This window comes from Emydura macquarii, unplaced genomic scaffold, assembly GCF_026122565.2.
Source record: "Emydura macquarii macquarii isolate MOO-44397 ecotype Brisbane River unplaced genomic scaffold, CSIRO-AGI_Emac_v2 contig_3110, whole genome shotgun sequence".
NCBI lineage: Eukaryota > Metazoa > Chordata > Testudines > Chelidae > Emydura > Emydura macquarii.
Genome location: NW_027133247.1, coordinates 117,825 through 138,426, shown reverse-complemented (window position 1 = coordinate 138,426; position 20,602 = coordinate 117,825). Strand labels below are relative to the sequence as shown.

The 20,602-nt window shown below is 43.2% G+C and overlaps 1 protein-coding gene across 4 annotated transcripts in view; it reads left to right on the top strand.

Annotated features, from left to right (window-relative positions):
- USP33 (ubiquitin specific peptidase 33) overlaps window positions 1–20,602 on the top strand; it is a 96,567-nt gene that overhangs the window by 55,416 nt on the left and 20,549 nt on the right. For 3 of the 4 annotated variants that reach the window (XR_010916701.1, XM_067530686.1, XM_067530688.1), the window contains exons 13-20: window positions 1,059–1,231; window positions 1,327–1,421; window positions 1,836–1,869; window positions 2,713–2,758; window positions 3,577–3,757; window positions 6,060–6,186; window positions 7,677–7,846; window positions 9,738–9,819. Coding sequence is in view for 3 of the 4 variants with exons in the window: in XM_067530686.1 (XP_067386787.1) it covers window positions 1,059–1,231; window positions 1,327–1,421; window positions 1,836–1,869; window positions 2,713–2,758; window positions 3,577–3,757; window positions 6,060–6,186; window positions 7,677–7,846; window positions 9,738–9,819 (908 nt within the window). In the remaining variant the exon portion in view is untranslated. The remainder of the gene's footprint in view (window positions 1–1,058; window positions 1,232–1,326; window positions 1,422–1,835; window positions 1,870–2,712; window positions 2,759–3,576; window positions 3,758–6,059; window positions 6,187–7,676; window positions 7,847–9,737; window positions 9,820–20,602) is intronic. The other variant, XM_067530687.1, reaches the window with a different exon arrangement.

Sequence of the window (20,602 nt, the reverse complement as noted above, 5' to 3'; positions counted from 1 at the left end):
CAATTCTTCTGTTCTTAAATGAAAATAAAGGATTCCTCCTACCCCAGCACACATCCTTTGTTGTGAAAAGTAGTTCAGGGCAGATGGATGGAACCTAATATGGAGAAGAAATCTTTTATGTCTGCAACTTCATTTAGTAGAAAAGCCAAATCATGATTACCCTGACTTCCTAACACACACAATTTCCTTAAGGAAAACTGCCGTGTAATATAAAATAATCTAACTACTACATCAGATTAGAAAAGGCAAGTCATTAAGTGTTTTTAATTATCTGGAATATAGAAAAGGGTAGTTAGTCATACTGTTTCAACAGCCTCATCATGCCATTTAGGGCTGAGAAAATTCAGGTCTTGTTAAAAACAAGTGGTTTGAAGTCCTGGTCTGCCTTATGAGGCCCAGCTTCCTGCTGGACAGTGTAGTGATATATAGTAAAAATGGCATCTCGCCACTGAAATAAGCAAGTCCCATTTGTTCATAGTGCCACTTAAACAGTAGCAGGTAATTCAAAACACTTCTAAAAATGATACTTAGTAAATATTTACTTCTAAGTTGTTATAACAAAACACTTCAGTTTCCTTAAAAAATAGCCCCCAAAGTCAGAAGTGCTACTTCTCACTTTGGAAGGGGCCGTTTCTGAGTAAAACACCATCAGAATAATTTGAATAATATTTGGTAGAATTAGCACCCATGATGAGAGCCCTCTGTGAAAAGCTTTGTAACACTAACATCACCACTACCATGGGATAGACCAGCTGGGGTTTATAGAAGAGCCATTGTTACTTCTTCAGCTGTAGAAGTATCACCTGGTGCAGTGTTCTTCAGAAGACTGATTTAATGACCCACATTCATGTCTCCTAACTGATAAATAAGAGAGTGCCATCTAGTGGAATTTTAGGAGTAAAACACTGAATCTTTAGTTGGAGTTACTCTTTTTAATCAAACTTTTCAAAATCATAAAATAAACTAACAAAACACTGTTATACTTTACAAAATTAGAACTAATTGTTTGTTTCTTTTAAAAAGCCTAATTTTTCTCCCTACTTAATTTTTTTGCATAGGTGTCTGTAACTCTGGAGACCTTTCAGGATCTGTCATTGCCTATTCCAGGAAAGGAAGACCTTGCCAAACTGCATTCTGCAAGTCATCAGACTTCTCTGGTCAAGGCAGGGTCGTGTGGTGAAGCATATGCTCCCCAGGGATGGATAGCATTTTTTGTGGAGTACTTTAAAAGGTAAGTGATTCCCTTTGTAGTATTTAGATTTTAAAACTGCAGTTTCTGCTCTACTGGCAGAACATTTGTTGTGTTTTCTGTCAATGATGTTTCAGGTTTGTTGTCTCATGTGTTCCTAGCTGGTTTTGGGGTCCAATAGTAACCTTACAAGATTGCCTTGCTGCGTTTTTCGCCAGAGATGAGCTCAAGGGTAAGCCACTATTTAAAATGCTTCTAATATGCCCTCTTTTTAAAACCAGGTAAATAGATTAGGTATTTTACTTTCATTTTTCTTAATTGAAACAAAGCACACATCAGACTTTTTAAAATATTCTTGGTCATAGGATCAACTTCTTTTTTTAAATAAGCCACTTGTGAAGCTGATTTTGAAGCAAGAATTTTCTACATCAACTTTCTTGGAAATATCCAATAACTGAATTTCTCTTAATGAAATAAACTCACATGGAGGTTCAGAACAATTTCAAATGAGTAGTTTTCCTTTTCGTCTTCATTCTGAGATTAGTCTGAATTTGAGAGCAGTTATAATCAAAGTATAGTTGAAAACTTGAAGAATAACTTTATATTTAGAGAATAATTGTTGTACTTCCCCCCACAATGTCTGCAGGTGATAATATGTACAGTTGTGAAAAGTGTAAAAAGTAAGTCTTCTTTACCTTATGTTTGCTTTTATAAGCCTTGGTCTTGATCAGCACATTCACTGTTGCTGTAAATGTTTAACGTGTGGAAATAAATGCATCATAACTTTCATAGATGAGAATCCTGTATTTTTGTTACAAGGACAATTTTTGTTGAGCAGTTTTTTGTTATATGAGTTTGAGCTATACATATCATTTTGAAAGAGGTGTCATATTTGAAACTAGCGGGCAGCAATGGCGGGTGCTGTGAGGAGAGTAGTTGTCGCCACTGTCTGTCCTGGAGGGTCTGCGTGCGTTAGAGATGTTGCAGCTGGGTAGGGATGTCCGAACTCTGCACTGTGAGGGTGGCGCTGTACACGGGGGCCCAGGATTGTAGCCTCCCTGCCCAGAGTGGGGAAGGCAGTACCAGCAGGGGCAGAGTGGGTGGCAGGGAGGAGGTCTCTGGGGAGAAGTGGGGGATGGTTGGGAGTTGGGCTTGGCGTCACTGGTGCTCAGTGACCTGTGGAACTATTAGTAGAGCCCTACAATTCCACGGATATCCACTTGATATCTGCTTTATATCCACGGACAATTTTTGTGGATTGCAGATCGGATGTGGATACAAATTTTGTGTCTGTGCAGGGCTCTATATATAGTTACTGCTTTGAATTATTCAGTGGACAGATTCTGCTTCAAGATTTCATTATTCATATTACTTTGGCTACAGTAAGTCTAGTCTGCATTGCAGAAATATTTCAGGTTTACTAATGTAATGCACAACTCTAAAACTTCATCATGTTTTTGTTGAGTTGGCACAGGAGGTGAAACGTTTCTAGCAGTAAATAATGTTTTTTCCTCTTTGCTTAGGTTAAGAAATGGAGTGAAATTCTGCAAAGTGCAAAAATTTCCTGAGGTATTGTAATCACACACATTTTAAAATGTTTCTTCTGCGTGATTGGTAATGTGCAAGGTTAATGAGTTGTATAGAAACTAGATTGTGTTTGAATATTAAATAATTAAAATGTAGCAGCATGCTTGCATTCCTAAACAAAGTTAATGGCCAATCACATTTGCTCAGGTACTTTACAAGAAAGTAAACAACAATTAAAATGAAAGGAAAAGTTAGAAGGAAAAAAATAAATATTTTCCCTACATTCCTGTTGCCAACCTGTGGAATTCACTTCTGCTAAAGGTCATAGAGTTAAATACTGAAGCTGAGCTGGAAATGTTTCTGACCAATTATGTTTGTAGCTATGCATGCTAAAGGTAATCAAATCTTATGCTTCAGAGCATCAGCTGATGACTGTAAGAATCAGGAAGGAATTTGATGATGACAGCCTTGCACAAATAGTTACATGCATTAGGGGAAGGGCTTTGCCCTTCATTGAAGCATCTTCTTTTGGCAACTGCTCAGTGCTGGCCTTAGGGTCTTTGCAGGATCAGAAAGATGATTCTTTTGGAAAATCCCCAAAATACACGTGACAAAAACATCCCCCCCCCCCCCCCCCCCCATGTAACTAATTTTAAAATAAACGTGGGGGATCTTGAGCCTGCCATTAGCCACCTCTTACTGCAGAATAAATTGATTTCAGCTGCTTGTACTCAGGCCCATAGGAGTCCCTAAGATTTCAATGTTGTGGGGGGAGGGCAATAGGGCCCCTATAGTACAGTTTCTAAATAGACAATTACACATCAATTAGTTCTTAATTAAGTCTGTCAATCTTCTTACAGATATTATGCATTCATCTCAAAAGATTCAGACATGAGCTCATGTTTTCCACAAAAATTGGTACCCATGTATCCTTTCCCCTGGAGGGACTTGATCTGCAGCCTTTCCTTGCTAAGGACAGTCCAGCTCAGATTGTCACATATGATCTCTTGTCTGTCATCTGCCATCATGGAACTGCCAGCAGTAAGTATAGATTTGTTGTTTCAGAATGCAAACATAGTGACAGAGGTTCATGGCACACTTCATTTTATGGAAGCAGATGCAGAATTAAGGGTAATATTAAGATAATACTGGTCTGAAAGGTAAATACGGATAATGGTGGTGATAATATTAATTTCAAAATTGACCCTTATTGTTGATTGAAGCCGGAAGCTAGCACATGTTCTGTTTGATTGGTTTTTTTTAAAGTGAGTTGTGACATACATTTTGGAATGTTATTTAGGAGTCTTGTGCAATTTGAAGAGGAATAAATCAACCAATCCTGTGATTTAAAAAAAAACTTACAAAAAAAAGCTTTCTAGTTAACCATCCTGTGCTGACTGCTACATAAATTAAAGTACACAGTACAAATAATGATAAAATATAAAGGACTGCTCATCCCAGCTACAGACACCACAAGCAAAAACTGTGTGGATAATAAAATAAACCACTGCCTCCACAAGAATCTGTGGAGAAAAGACAGACTTTGCGGCATGTCCAGAGAATTAGCTAATCTTGGCTCTGGTTGTCAAGGGAGAGTGCACTGCAAATTCCCTTTCTGGAGAACATTTTGCCAGTAGTTCCTCCATTGTTATAACTCAGACAGTATGGCATGGGAAGAGAGGCAGTTTCTCACATAACAAGGCCTCAAACATCTAAGATGTAGATTTAACAGTAAATGCTTTGTTGTCTGGAAACCTACTAGCATCTAATGCAGGCCCCAGAGCCCTGACTGTAATGTGCTTCCCAGCAAGCATGCAACTGCACTTTCTTAGTGGGCCGTAGCATTGCACACTAGCTTCACAGCACTCTTGTTGTGTAGAGCACATTACAGCAATATAATCTCAAGGTGAAAAAGGTGTGGAGGATAATTGGCAAGGTCCTTGCATTAGGGGAAAAAAATTACTCTTCTTGCAATGCACAGCTTCAAAAATGTGCAGAATGCCTTCTATGTGGTGCAGAACATCTTCTGTATTCTTCGTCAGTTTGTAGCTGTAAAATATCCTTTTCTATTGGTAGCAAGTGAAGAATGTGGTGCATGTGTTTGTCATACAGTCCCCGCTCATTGGCCAGCTTTCTTAGTTTTTTCTGCATCCAGCAGATAAAACAGCATAGATAACAGATATTATGAAACTGTTGTCCTTGTTTGGTTCTAATGAAGTATTTTGGAACTCCATGTGCTTTGGTATTTAGCCCATACATGACACTGATGTACATTGATGTACACTGATGTACTCTTTTACGGAGGGTGACTAGTTTGCTACTTTTCTGACTCTTGTCAGAGCTCATCTGTCATATTTTGATACCACTTCATATACTCTCCTTTCCTGCAAAGGTTGGCAGAGTACTGCAAAAAATAGATTAGGGTAGCATAAAATGTTCCTGTTTGCTCTGTGCTATTTAACCCTAGCCTACTCAATAACTTAAATAGCTCTGTTAAAATGTATGGATGGGGATGGGTAGATTAAGAAACTCATGCTTATTCCTGTATGGCAAGCTCTTGATCTGGGAGAGCACCATTCCCTTTGTTCATTGGGTAGCTTGGACTAAGAAAGGATGCCCCAACAATCAAGCAGACACAGCATTCCTTTCTAGTTAGATTCCATGTGTTTCACAAGTCAGAGACCAGGATTCATTCAGCCAGAAATGGGAGACAGAATAACTTTTGTAGAAGGTCCCAAAGACAAGGGCCTCATTGTTTAAGTCAAGTTGTTCCAACTTAATCTTCCATAAATATTGCCTCCTTTTCAGATCAAGGGCAGATATATGTTTATCATAACTGTAGGAACTCCATATTTTAAGAAACAATCTGATCTTAAAAGTGAATTGTATCCAAGATGCAAATTAGGAATCTTGAGATTTTGGACAGTACATCATCTCATGAAGATATACTGGCTGCTGTTAGAGAAAGTGAAAATCTGGACAGAGGAGTTCCTCTGACTAAAATAACTTACAAAATAAACAGTCTTGGATGTCATGACCCAGAGCAGAATATTCATATTGCTCAGAAATCCATCAGACTAAAGATCACTTAGAGAGCAGAGCCTATGTTGAAAGAGCAAAACCATGTCTGCCTTTTCTCTTTAGCTGGTGGGAATGGAGCAAAAAGCTGATGTTGGTTTTATCAGGAACTTAAATCAAATTTGCGTAGTAAAAGTCCCTTTCGTTAATACTGTCAAATATGTGTGGTGAAAAGATTTACAATTTTCTGTATTCTTCACCTGTTACCTGTGTTGTTCATAGCTGCACATTTCACTGTACAGTCTCTAATACCTTCTGACTCTAGGTGGACATTATATAGCTTATTGCCGAAACAATTTAAATAATCTGTGGTATGAATTTGATGATCAGAGCGTCACAGAAGTACCAGAATCCACAGTACAGAATGCAGAAGCTTATGTTCTCTTCTACAGGTAAGAAAGTAAATACAAGAGGGAGAAAAGTGAGTCAGAATAAACGTTGGTCAAGTAAATGAATCACTTGTGAGCTGTTGGACATTTGGCACCCAGCTTTCAAAATTAGATTGCTAAATAAAGTTTGCCAAGCACTTGGAGTTTGGAAGGGAAGGTTGGTTCAGTCGGACACTAGCTATTGGAGAGAGACCTTGTAGTTCAGATACAACTAATGTCAAAGGCACGTCACCACAAAATCTACTATGCTTTTATTTTATAATAGTCCTCAGAAGGCACATTAACAATGTATAGCAATTTCAGTATAAGTAAACAGGAGGCTTTCTGTGCTCTTCTGAAGAAGGCGGTAATGCAGCAGAGCTAGCATACTGTGAAGGCTTCTGGAATATTTGTTCTAATGTGCTCCTCTAATATCACTAGATGTGGCTGTGGAAATTTTTTGCTTTGATTTAGTGAAAATGCTTTGCTACCGATTTATTTTTTGACGTAACAATTACAGGGTGAAGTGGCTTGAATGTTTAAATGCTTATAACACTTCAGAATAAAGCCACAAGGTGGATCATGGGATTATTTCTGCAGATTGAAAATCATGAAAACTCAGATTACTAGAAGTTGAAGAGTCTTTTAGAATTGGTGACTAAAATTGCCTCATTTTTATTCAGAGGAGGATGCATGCAGAGAGGATTCTGCACCCAGACAGAGTGAGATTGTAAGAGCCATAAAGAGAGTTGAAGGAAACTCTTTACAGCTGGCAGCTGGAACAACAGGAGTTTTCTATGTCCTTATTTTGCTGTGTCCTGGTCTTTTCCTGAAACTCAGACAGTGTAAAGGAGACACCTGCTATTATCACTTTCAGCCTGTCACTTTTATGTTTGGAACTGTACATGCAATTAGACTCTTACTATTTTATAAATATTAAAATTCAGTTTTTAAGCATTCCATTCCATTGTACTGACATCTCATTTTAATTAACAAAGGATATGTGTTTACTACTGGAAATAGAATTCTGAGTATAGCAGAAATAAGTTACAGTAGAATTGCACAGATGAGTAGGTACATTTTGATATTTCTGTCTTTGCCAGAAGCATTAGATACAGACCGCTGGCCAAGGCAGAGTCGTTGGTCTGACCCAGAATGATTGCTTCTGTGTTCCTTTTAGGAATAGCCCACATTATCAAAAAGAACAGTGTTCTTGTGCTTGTTGTGAGCAAACATTTCAAAATTAGAATACAAACTCAAGTATGTGGAACATTTATATCTTGGTAGTACACATTAAAATTCAATCTTTGTTTGTTTAAATGGGCATCTTTTCTATTGGTGGTTTCAGCTTTAATGAAAATTATTTAATGGTATAATCATGGGTGGGTGTGTGTGTGTAAGTGTAAAGAAATTCAGTGAAGGAAAAAGTTGGTTTCCAAACTAGTGACCAGAGTAAATCCCCACCACACATAATGATATATCCTGTGCTTAAAGCTTTTTTATTTCTTTAATAGGAAGAGCAGTGAAGAAGCACAAAGAGAGAGACAGAGAGTATCAAGTCTGTTGACTATGATGGAACCAAGTCTCTTGCAGTTCTATATTTCTCGACAGTGGCTGAATAAATTCAAGACTTTTGCTGAGCCAGGACCTATTTCAAATAATGATTTCCTCTGTATGCATGGAGGTGAGAGTGCTAACCTTTGACAAAATACTAATTACACAGAATATCTACCTTTGAGGATGAAGACTTATTTCATTGTCTAGTAGCAGTTTTTTTAAAATTCAGGAACTTGCTGTAATCAGTTTCTTATTGTTTATTCTTAACCTTGGCTTCTGGGTAACTGATGTTTATTATCTTGTCATCATTTCTGATTAGGGGCCTACTTTAAGTGTTTTAAAGTCAAGAGCTGACTACAGTGTAATTCCACAAAGTCAACTGTATATAATAATTTTTCTCAGTGTGCATGTTTTTCCATAGCACCCTAAGATTGTCTACCCGTTTTCAAAACATTATATATTGATTTTCCATTGTTTTATACCTCTAATTATGTAGTTATACTCTCCGAAAAACTTTTTGAACTAACACCTTGTAACCTAAATCCTTGTCACAACTACACACTGAGGATAACAATCCCACAATCCCAGAAGTGTATAGGGCACAATAGGATATCCAACGTGAAAGCAGTAAAAATCAAGGACGCTCTCTTGTATGTTTTGTACACAAGTTTTAAGTTGTCCTTCCTCTACCAGACCTTAGGAGAATTACTGTGTTATGCAATGTCACCCTTATTTAGGTATCTGACTTTCTAAGCAACCACGATACAGTGTCTGGCACCCTCTCCTAAGCAACCATATGCAAAACAAAAAATACTATGCTTATGATAATTTGCTGGGTGTATGTGTGCACTAGAAGAACCCAGTGAATCTATAGTACCACCAAGGCTGCTACAAATGCCACTGCCATGACTGGGATACTGGAGGTCTGACGTAGTAGTTGGAACAGGGGTCTGGAGTCAGACTGGGTCAGATACCAGGGGATCAAAGTCAGAAACAGGCCAGAAGGCAAAACCCAGAGTCAGGTGTTAGGAAGCAGGCAAGATCAGGTTACCAGAAGATCAGCACCAAGAAGTAGGAGTAGGTATTGCAGGGGAAGCAGTGCTAAGCAGGGTGAACCCAGTTGTATGGACTACTTCCTGTTCCTGTTTAAATGGGTTTAAGTAGTAGTTGTGAACCAATTAGGACTCCCAGTGTTCTGCCAATCAGCTCTCAGGACTGGGATCTTCTATCAGAGTTCAGCTCCTATTCTGAAAACAGGTGGCAGATTGACACTTCACTAGTACCAAAGAGTCTTGTGGACCAGGGTTCAAGTCCCACAGTCCCTGACATCCACACATGCATGGCAGAACATTCTCACTTTTCAATTTTCCCCATGTGGAAAGGCTAGGATGCTATATATGTACAATAGCTTTTTATAGTACATAGTGCTTGCACAGTAGTAGGAGCAACAGCAATTGAGACTTTCATGGTCCATAATCCCCATAGCCTTTCTTTTGTTCCCTCTCCTCCTGAATTTTCATTATCCATAAGCCTCTTTGTGGACTATTGATGTTATCTAGAAAGCCTGAAGATAACTAATGAGCTTTAATGAGTAGTGAGTGGAATAGAATTTGGTAAGTCACAGTCAATGGCTTTTACATGAGTAATCCAGAAGCTTTTAAGTAACAATTTTAAATTAGAATTTTATCGTGCATTTTAAAGAACATTTTACAACCCGCATCTTAAAAAAGCCTTTACAATCAATCCATTTCTATTTCAAATATGTTTAAATTAAATCTTTGATTTGATTTCCTTCAGCTTCTGGAATGGGACCTCTTAAAGAGACTGCTTTTGAATTGGTACCTTGACTGCTCATTTAAAACAAGTTTTACTATGTTTATTCTGATATTTTTGTTTGAAATGGTCAAAGGGTCTTTCATGATTTAAAGAGACCTTTGCAACATTAGTTATCTATTTCCCTAACTCTATGTAGAATAGCCACCGAAAAAATACAGCAAGACCTGTTTCTTCTTTTATAGGTGTTCCTCCACACAAGGCTGGTTTTATAGAGGACCTGGTTGTAATGTTACCTCAGAACATATGGGATACCCTGTATAGCAGGTAAGTTTCATATTGTAACTGACATTACCCTGTTCTGTGGTTCAAGAGCCAGCATTTGTGATAAGTTGTGAATTCACAAACCTTTAGGCTAGTGTTAAAAATGGAATTCCAGGTACAAAGCTGAGAGGAAAGAGTGCAAGGTGCAGATTTAGGAAGTTTTGTGTACAAAATAATCCAAGTAAATGATGTTGCCAATAACTTGGGTATCATACCAATAAATGCTATATATATTATGCTACAAAGTAACAAAGTATGTTTTGCTGAGGTATTTTGAAGGAACTGTTTGCATCACAGCTGCTTATTCTTCTGCTAGCTAAGAAAGAGCTAGCTTTTTTTGTCTCCCTTGGATTTGTCTCTTGCCTCAGTCAGCTACCAGAATTGCTACAAAATAACATACTTTTGAGGGTTCTGTGTAATTATTCTGCACTCTAGCAGGTTGAGTTTGAGTGCCTCCTGAAGGAGAGACCCTTTCGAGGCCCAACTCCTTTTAAAGCAACAAAGCTGCATTGGAGCCCCATGGAAGTCAATGAGGACTCTCTTGCACATAACACATTCCAAGAATTTTTCTCTTTTAAATCTCAGGCATCTGAGCATGAAACCTCAGGCAGAGGCGTAATGATTTGTAGATAGCACCAAGCAAAAAATGGATATGTTCCTACATCCCTCCCATCTTACTTCTACCCATTTCCCTATGTAGCTTGTCTTTTCATCCCACCTAACCCATACAAGCATACCTTTTCCCTTTCTGCCCTGTCCCCAGTGCTTTCAATGCCTCCCACAGTCTCTTTTGCTCACCATCCCCCAAAAGACACTCATTTCCATGCTCATCTTTTTCCTCCCAGCAGAGGAAGGGTCCACGCCTCAATGAATTCTTCAGTGTTCCTACTGAGAGTCTGGGAAGTGCTCTTTCACCTCCATATTGAAAACCGGGGGAGAAAATGTGATTGCCCCCTCCCCTCCATGGGAAGTAGGTCATGTGTTTGCAGTCAGTCATAGTGCTTAGGGTCAAGAAGGACCATCAGATCATCCAGTCTGACTTCTTGTATGTCACAGGCCACCCCCACACCAAGTCCAAAACCAGAATTAGACAAAAGTACAACAACCCTTAGAAGACTGACCTTTAGTCTTTAAAAGTTACAGATCTTTTGAAAGTACCACGTCCTGAGACATGCCCCTCCCTTGTCTGATCTTATCCTTACAGTAAGTCATAGGTCATGTCAGCATTTCAGGTGAGGCAGAGAGTGCCTGCTGCCTTCTCTCTATATAGTCTTGTGAGGCAGTCTTTCCACACTAATCTAAAAGGTTTCTTCAGCTGAAGAAAATTGAAATTTTATTGCAAATTAAGTTAAATTTCACCCCTCAAAAACAATATGCAGAAATGTTCAGGTGGTTGTTGTGAAACCAAGTAAAGGTGGAATTAAGTCTGATTGGGACCAAACTGCCTTCAGTACTTTCAGAGGATTTGTCTACACACAAGCTGCACAAGTTTAACTAATCAGTTCCAGCTTTAGGCCAGGTCTGTACCAGCAAAACCTCCTAGTATAGAGACCGTTTACACCAACAAAATAAGCAACACCAACAAAAGCACATTTATGCCAATATAACTACATCTACACTAGGACTGTTGTTAGTATAGAAATGTAATAAAATATCACACCTCTAACTGACATTGCTATCCCTGCAAAAATTTCTGGCCTTAGTTAAACCAGTGCAATTTGGATGTAGAGCAGGACTGAGAGTAAACAAGTTCTGTTCTGTAGAGGTACTTGTTAGAGCTGAGCAGAAGTTGGCATTTCCATTCTGTGGGAAATTCTGACATTTCAGCAGTTATTTTCATCCTAAAATGAAATGAAAAGTTGAAATTTCAAAATTTTCTGCAGAACAGAAATATTGAAAAATAGTGTGTGGACATTGCAAAATATTTTGATTGAAAAAAATCATTTCAACATCCCCAAAATCAAAATACTTTGTTTTGGGTTGTTGGAATGACCTCAAATGCTTTTTTTTCTCCAAGTAAGTTCAACATTAAATTGCATTTTCTTATTGTGACGTGTGCCTTAGGGGAGGGCGTTGTAATTTGGGAGCCGGATGCCCCACTCTCCCTATGGGCCCATATCCCCAGTTAACCTATATCTTCCATAATGCGCTGAGTCATGTTACACCCATTACCATGGAGCTCAGTCAGAGGGAAATCAGTGTTTTGCCTTATGGGAGTTAGTCTTCCAGGGAGCCCAGCCCATAGACAAGAATGGGGGCTGGATTACAACTCTCATAAAACAATGCGCCATGATAGAAAAATGCTGTTTAATGTTTTGTTAAAATGAAAAAAATGAAATATTCCAATTTGGGTTAACCATTTCCAAATGAAATATTTCATTCTGATTTTTCTAACAAAAAATAAATTTTTTTTGGCAAAATCAAAATTTTCCCTTGCAAAATTGAAAAATTTCCAGAAATTGCATTTTCTCTCAGGAAATCATTGACAGAAAATTCCTGATTAGCTCTCATTCTTATGCTGCACTCATCTCTGTATCCAAGTGCCTTCCAGAGAGCATTAAATGAATCTGAATTTCCTGAAGAAGAATGCTTTTAGTGAGTACATTTTCCTTTTATTTTTAATAAGTAAACAGTATAATCAGCATATGCCCTAGTTCAGTCTGAAATACATGTAGGCAGAGAATATAGTTGAAAATCTAAAATGTGAACTTGTAAAGTATAGTTTAGTTCATGAGCTAAAACAAGGCTCACTGATTAATGATCAGTAATAAGAGACAAAAATCTGAGTGGGTATAGTATTTCATTGCAGTGAAATAACTCCTTAATTTTAATTTAAACAAAATATAAGAGTTCTTTATTGTGGAGGATAATATTCTCCCAGATTAATTTTTTAGAAATGGAATGATAATCATATAAATAGTCCTAAACAACCAAACTTACTGTCTTCAGAGATTTCAAATAAAATTCTCTTCAGATTCAAGATATTAATTGCCAGATTTTAGACTGGAGCTTATGTGTACAGCTAAGTAAACAAGACATTTTTGTATGCCTTTTACCATTCCTTCAGAGCGCTGGCTTGCATTTGTGATAAAACAAACAAAGAAAAAACTTAGCATTAATTAATTTTCAAAAAATCATCTATATAACCAGTGAAATAAAACAGTACATCAGTTAGGTAGAATGTAAGCATCCTACAGGTTAATCTTGAATTTAGGATCACATTGTCCAAATTGCCATGTCTCTTCCATAAATAATGAATTTCACTGGAAAGGAACACACAAAAATGCCCTTAGTCCATAATCTGTATTTCAACTTGATCTTTCTGCTGAAACAAGTATTTATTAAAGATGATATTCGTGGCTACAAGCCATGCCGGCATTTGATCAGGAACAGCTCCAGAGTCTTTGCTTTGTCATACTTCTGGTTTTCTAGTCCAGCCAATGCTGCACTATGTCTCCAGGTGCTGAGTCTCCTGCATTTTGGTATTAACAGTGGCATTGAAGATGACTTTCTTATGTGATAGCAGTTGGCAGAAAAGGTAAAGAAATGGAGAAATAATCTTCTATGAACAAAATAGTGGACATTGACGAAGCTTAGATGTTAGCGTCAATGGTGTAGAGAGCCAATAAAAAATATCCCCATTGCAATATTGTTCAGGACAGAACATGGTTATGTGTTCGCAAATACATTGAAGTCATTTTGGTAAGATACAAATATGAAGTGGAGATTTTTAATGTGGCATATCATATATACTTATATTGTTAAGATTTTGAGTCAGAATTAACCAGGGAAAAGCTTTTTCTTTTGGATGTTAATTCCTTTAAGCCATGTGGTGGGTAGAGTTTTAAAATGTATTGTTGTTCCTTCTCTGTTTTTACACTTCATATAACTTTTTCTGGTTTGGGTGGAATAGGGTGAGGATTTTATTAGTCTTATAATCCACCTCCATAGTTTGTCTTAGTTTTGTGCTCATTGGTTTTGAGAAACAAAAGTGAAATAATACAGTAAGACGGCCACAATGACTGTGTGCATGTCAGATAAATTGTGCATTTAAAAGTGCAAATAAACATTGTTAATAATGGACTATCATAGCTGCTGTTTGAATCATCATCTGGAAGAAATGTCCATAAGTGTGTTGTTTTTAAAGCTTCTTCTGTTAATTCTATTAATATTTTTCTTCAAAACTGATAGGTTAAGAGATAATAAACTGCTACTAGCTTTTTAATGGTATAGCTATGAAGACTTTGGGGAGAGGAAGTTTTGTTTTTTGTAGTGGATTGTATCAGAGCAACAAAGATTATCTTTCTATTTAAATATATATATATTTTAACTTGGTGGTGTTCATTGAAGGAACTTGTGGCTAATTGTCTTTATTAGGAGAAGATTTCAATAATAAACTATTCAAGCTGGGTCTAGCAAGGCAGAATCTGAAAAGATGTTTGAGTGTTTGCTCATGTCCATTCCACTATAGCTGTGTGCACGCCTCCGTGCACGGTCCCTGGAACTTTTTTCCCCTGAACAGATCCCGTAGGGCCGGCTTTGGTGCCCCCTGGAGCCCTGCGTGCATGTCGCGGTATATGAGTTGCTGCCAGCCCTACACCCCCTCAGTTCCTTCTTTCCACCCATGACGGTTGCTGGAACTAGACTTGCTTTCAGCAAGTACTGTTCCCCTTGTTTGAACTTGTTTGTTATTCTAAGTTAGTTTTTGTCAGTTAAGTAGTTAAGTGCGTTTAGAGTGGTTAGAGATAAGGCAAGTCCCTGCGGAGATTTAGGGCGGCTGGGCTATAAGCCATGTGCCTCCTGCGGGAAGGCTTTCCCGCTCAGCGACCCCCACAACCGCTGCCTTAACTGCTCGGGGGAAGCACACAGAAAAGACAAACGTAAAATGTGCAGGGCTTTTAAACCGAGGACCTAAAAGGACCGAGAAATTCAGTTGAAAGCCCTGCTGATGGAGGCAGTGCTCCGCCTGGCATCCAAGCCAGCCTGCTCCACCTGAGCACTGAGCGTGACCTCGGTGCAGAGCGCACCGTCGGCACCAGCCTCGACTCGGCACCGCACAACATCGCCAGCACCAAAGAGGAAGAAGCAGCATATGGAGTGCGGACACTCCCCTGCGCTGTCAATACGGGCATGGAAATGCACCGGACCCGACGCATTGTCTTCTGTTTCTGAATCTTCGGTCAGGGAGTCTCCCCCGACTCCTGGGAGTGGGAGAGTGCCTCTGCGACGCCGTCGACACTGGAGGCTTTTCAGGCGGTAAGAGCCTTGTTGGCCTTGCCTACTCCACCTCCGCCCCTTCTCTCCACCGAGGGAGAAGGGGCCGGCCGGTATCACGAGGGTTTCCCTGCAGGGTGGTGGAGATCCCCCGCCGGATGGTCTCTGGGGGTGGAGCAGAGACGCTCCCCCAGCAGTTGCTCCAGGTCGGCGTCGTTGAGCCAACCTGCTTCGACACAGGATGCGGAGTTTCCCTTTCGGCACCGACGTCGATCCCACTGAAGGCAGCGCATGCCAGGAGGCGGCAACGGTTGAGGTCTACCAGACGGTACTCGGACCGCTCCCGTTCCAGATCCCTGGCACTGAGGAGTTAGCCCACACCCAGGCGGCGCAGAACCCGATTGCCGTCGGAGGACCCGGCACCGAGGAGTTTGCCCTCACCGAGGCAGCGCAGAACCCGGTTGCCATCAGAGGACCTGGCACCACACAGTCCACAATGCAGAACTCGGTCGCCGGAGTCCGGCTAGGTGCCAGGGAGTTCAGAGCAGTGCCGACCTAGGTCACCGAAAGGGTCTGCAGGACCGCAAGGCAAGAGGCACCGGAAATCTTCGGCACCAAGAGGACGCTCCGGCACCTCTAACTCTTCGGCGCGCACCTCCGTTCATTAGCACCGCTCGCAGCGACGGAGGTGGTCCTCCTCATCCTCCAGGTCGGAGGCATCAAGAGGGCAGTCCCTGACACGGAAGGGCGTCCCGGACCGAGGACGTGCAAGGCACCGACGGTCCAGTGACTCGGGGTCTCCAAGGGACGACAGTCATTGGGAGAGCCAACGCCCCCACAAAGCATCACAGCCTGTGGCGCAGTCAGTCCCGGATTGGCCCCAAGGTCAATGGCCACAACAGTGACCTTATTGGGCCTCATGGGGTGTCCAGACGGGGCCGGGGCCCCAATCCATCCTGTCATCGGGGTTGCAGCCCATGCCTCAGGCACAGGAGAAGACCCATAGACACCACTCCTCGGACGAGGAGTCGGACCCCCTGGAGGGGGGGACCCTCAATGGGTGCAACCCTTCGCCAGGACGGGGTGCACCCACAGGACGCGCCTCGGCAGTCCTGTTCCTCCTCACTGGATAAGGCAGTCTCCCGGGACCATTCGGCACCAGTGAAGGATTTCAGGGCGCACCAGGAGCTGCTCAAGAGGATGGCTTCCAACTTGGGGCTGGAGGTGAAGGAGTTAGAAGAGGCCGAAGATAGCCTCGTTAATGTGCTAGTGACGGCTGCCCCAGTGAGAGAGGTCCTCCCAGTCCACGAAAGGGTCCTTAAAATTGTAAAGGCCCTGTGGCAAACCCCTTCCTCGGTTGCCCCTACAACAAAGGTGGCTGAGAAAAAGTATTATGTCCTGGCCGAAGGGTTTGAGTATTTGTTCACTCATCCTGCCCCGGGAACCCTGGTGGAGGTCAGCCAGGGTCCACTCCCAAGAACAAAGACAATAAAAAGCTGGATTTTTTTGGGGGGGAGAGGTTTATTCTGTGGCAAGCCTGCAGCTCAGGACTGCCAACCATCTACCTCCTGGGTAGATAAAATTTCAATCTGTGGGACTCCCTCAGGCAGTTTGCTGAGGGCCTGCCCCAGGACCAGGCCGCAGAATTTAATTCCATCGTGGAGGAAGGAACCATGGTGGCTAGGGCAGTGCTCCAGACATCCTGTGATACTGCTGACTCGGTGGGCAGGGCCATAGCCTCCACCATCTGCATGAGAAGGTGCTCATGGCTGCAATCCTCGGGCCTGTCCCAGGAGATGCAACAGTCGATTCAGGATCTCCCCTTTGATGAGTCGGCCTTATTCTCCGACCAGACCGATGCAAAGCTGCACTGTCTGAAGGACTCCGGGGCCATGCTTTGCTCCCTGGGCCTGTACATGTCCCAGTTTTTCAGGCGTCAGTCACGGCCCCAGGCGCAGCAGCAGCCAAGGCCTCCACCCAGGCATTTTCGACCCTATATGAATAGGGATAGAAATAGGGGGTTTAGAAGGAGAAACCAGCCATCCATCTCGTTCTCAGCTCCCCAACAGAGGCCTCCCAGGAGGTTGGGCAACCAGAGGAGACAATTTTTATGGTGCGCCCGAGGGTGGCACCCCAACTGCTCTCCTGGATCCGCCCAGCCCCTTCCTAAACAGGTTAAGGCCCTTCTATCCCGAATAGGCAAAGATCACTTCGGACCGTTGGGTCCTTGGGATAGTTTCAGTGGGCTATGCCCTACAGTTTACATCTACCCCTTCCCCCCCCAACATCCTTCCCCCTCCATCCCTCTTCAGGGACCCCTCTCACGAGCAACTCCTCTTACAGGAGGTGGACAATGTCCTCAACATAGGAGCAGTGGAAATGTTCCTTCAAGGCAGAAAGGGGAAGGGGTTCTATTCGAGGTACTTCCTCATCCCCAAGGCAAAGGGGGTCTGAGACCCATATTAGACCTGTGTCGTCTAAACAAATATGTCAGACGACTCAGATTTTGCATGGTCTCCCTAGCTTCCATAATCCCTTCCCTGGATCCAGGAGACTGCTATGCCACCCTCGACCTCAAGGATGCATACTTTCATGTGTCTATCCTCCCCAGCCACAGGCATTTTCTCCGTTTCACAGTGGCTGGCTCCCACTACCAGTTTACAGCCCTATCCTCTGGCCTATCTTTGGCTCCAAGGGTATTCACCAAGTGCATGGTGGTAGTGGCTGCCCACCTGAGACGAAAGGGTGTGCAAATTTTTCCTTACCTGGATGCTTGGCAGGTCCAGGTCCCAGTCCCAAGTGCAGGGGAGCGTGACCCTCACTTGCTCCACATGCAGCAGGCTGGGACTGCTCATAAACGAGCAGAAGTCCACACTAATCCCAGTGCAAAGCATAGAATTCATTCGGGCCACCCTGTACACTTCCCAGGCCAGAGCCTTCCTGCCTCAGCCACATTTCGAGGCGATGGTCTCTATGATCTCCCAGCTGCACCGATGCCCCACGACAACAGCCAGGCACTGCCTACAGCTGTTAGGCCACATGGCGGCCTGCACGTACATAGTGAGACTAGCTCGCCTGAGGCTTAGACCGCTTCAAGCATGGTTGGCCTCGGTATATGTGCCGAGCAGACACCCATTGGACTGGGTGGTCACAGTTCCCAGGGCAGTGATGAAGGGCATTGCATTCAGGGAGCTGCTCCCATTGGTCACCCTAATTTCCGACACTTCAGATGTAGGATGGGGAGCCCACATCAGTGCCAACCTAGGCACTCAGGGTCTCTGGTCAGGGGAGGAGAGGTGCATGAAGGAGCTGTGGGCCAATCGCCTAGCGTGCAAGGTGTTCCTCCATTTCCTGACAGGCAGAGTGGTACAGGTGCTGACGGACAACACTGCAGCCATGTTCTACATAAACAGGCAGGGGGGAGCACGTTCCTTGGCCCTCTGCGAGGAAGCTACCCGTCTGTGGGACTTTGCTGTGAGGCACGATTTCCACTTAACTACCTCTCATCTCCCAGGAGTGAGGAACGACGAGGTGGATTGCCTCAGCAGGTCGTTTCTACCCCGCCACGACTAGTCTTTGCACCCAGAGGTGGTGGCTATGATCTTCCAGAAGTTGGGCGTTCCCCAACTGGACCTATTCACGTCAACCTGGAACACAAAGTGCCTGAGGGTTCTGCTCGCTCCGGGGTCATGAGACTGGGTTGATTTCCGACGCATTCCTCGTCGACTAGATGGGGACCCTCATGTATGCATTCCCACCCATTCTGCTCCTGCCCAAGGTCCTGCTGAAAATAAAGAGGGACAGGGCAGACGTTATACTCATCGCTCCAGCCTGGCCGAGACAGCACTGGTTCAGCGTGCTGCTGGACCTTTAGATCACCCAACCCCTGGAGCTCCCAAGGCAACACAACCTTCTCTCCCAAGACCATGGTCGCCTGTTGTACCTGGACCTGGACTCCCTGCACCTCACGGCCTGGAGGCTCTGTGGCTGATGGAGGGGGAAAGAGCTTGCTCAGTGCAGGTCCAACAAGTCCTGCTTGGCAGCAGAAAGCCTTCTACACAGGTCGTATATCAGGCTAAGTGGAGATGGTTTACCTCTTGGACGGAGTCCCGGGGCATTCCACCCAGCCTCTCACCTGTACAGGCGATCCTGGAGTACCTGCTCCAACTAAAGCTCCAGGGTCTGGCGCTGGTCTCGCTGAAGGTTCACCTGGCGGCCATTTCGGCCTTTCATCTGCCGCTAGAGGGGAGATCCCTGTTCTCCCATCCCATGTCAATCAGGTTCCTCAAGGGGTGAAGAGGCTTTATCTGCAGGTCCGTGACCCGGTGCCTCCCTGGGATCTCAACCTGGTCCTCTCGAGACTCACGGGGCCCCCCCTTTGAACCCATGGCTTCATGCCCTCTGCTCATGCTTTCATGGAAGGTAATCTTCCTGGTGTCCATTACTTCAGCTAGGAGGGTCTCCAAGATTAGGGCCTTGACCTCGGAGCCCCCTTATACAGTATTCTATAATGATAAGGCGCAGTTGAGGCCGCATCCAGCCTTCCTGCCCAAGATGGTTTCCCAATTTCATTGTAATCAAGATATTTTTCTCCCCGTGTTTTTTCCCAAACCGCATGGCTCGGAGGAGGAGAGGAGATAGCATTCGCTGGATGTGAGATGAGCCCTGGCCTTCTATATCAAGCATACAAAGCCGTTCCGGAAATCGATGCAGCTCTTCGTCGCAGTCACTGACTGGATGAAAGGCTCACCTGTCTCCACCCAGTGCAGCTCCTCATGGATTACATCTTGCATCAAGTTCTGCTACGAGCAGGCGAGGGTGCCGCTTCCGGGAACCATCACAGCACATTCAGCCAGAGCTCAAGCCTCGTCTATAGCCTTCCTGGAGAAAGTGCCCCTGGAGGACATATGCAGGTTGTCGGTGCATACCTTCACGTCCCACTACGCCATCGTTCAGCAGGCGAGAGAGGGACACAGGATTCAGCAGAGCAGTGTTGAGGGCAGCTCACCAATAACTCCTACCCACCTCCGAAGGTATTGCTTGTTAGTCGTGGAATGGACACGAGCAAGCACTCGAAGAAGAAAACAAGGTCATTTACCAGTAACTGATGTTCTTTGAGATGTGTTGCTCATGTCCATTCCACAACCTACCCCCTGTTCCTGCTGCTAGAGTTGGCAGAAATAAGGGATTGAGGGGAAGTAGGGCCAGCAGCGCCTCATATACCGCAGGGCTCCAGTGGGCGCCGGAGCCAGCCCTACGGGATCTGCTAAGGGGAAAAAAGTTCCGGGAACCGTGCACGGAGGCAAGCATATACCCATAATGGAATGGATATGAGCAACACATCTCAAAGAACATCAGTTACTGGTAAGTAACCTTGTTTTTCCAAAGATCAAATGCCAGTAGCCCCAGTTACACTCAGGTTCTTGTCATTATGACACATATAGGCTACCGTTTATTCTGTACGGTAATAATTAGTGTATCATAAACCTGTTCAACTCTCAACACTTCCTGTTAGTATTTGGAGCTGTGCCTCACCCCAATTTACAGACAAATTATCCAAGCTAATAGCAAT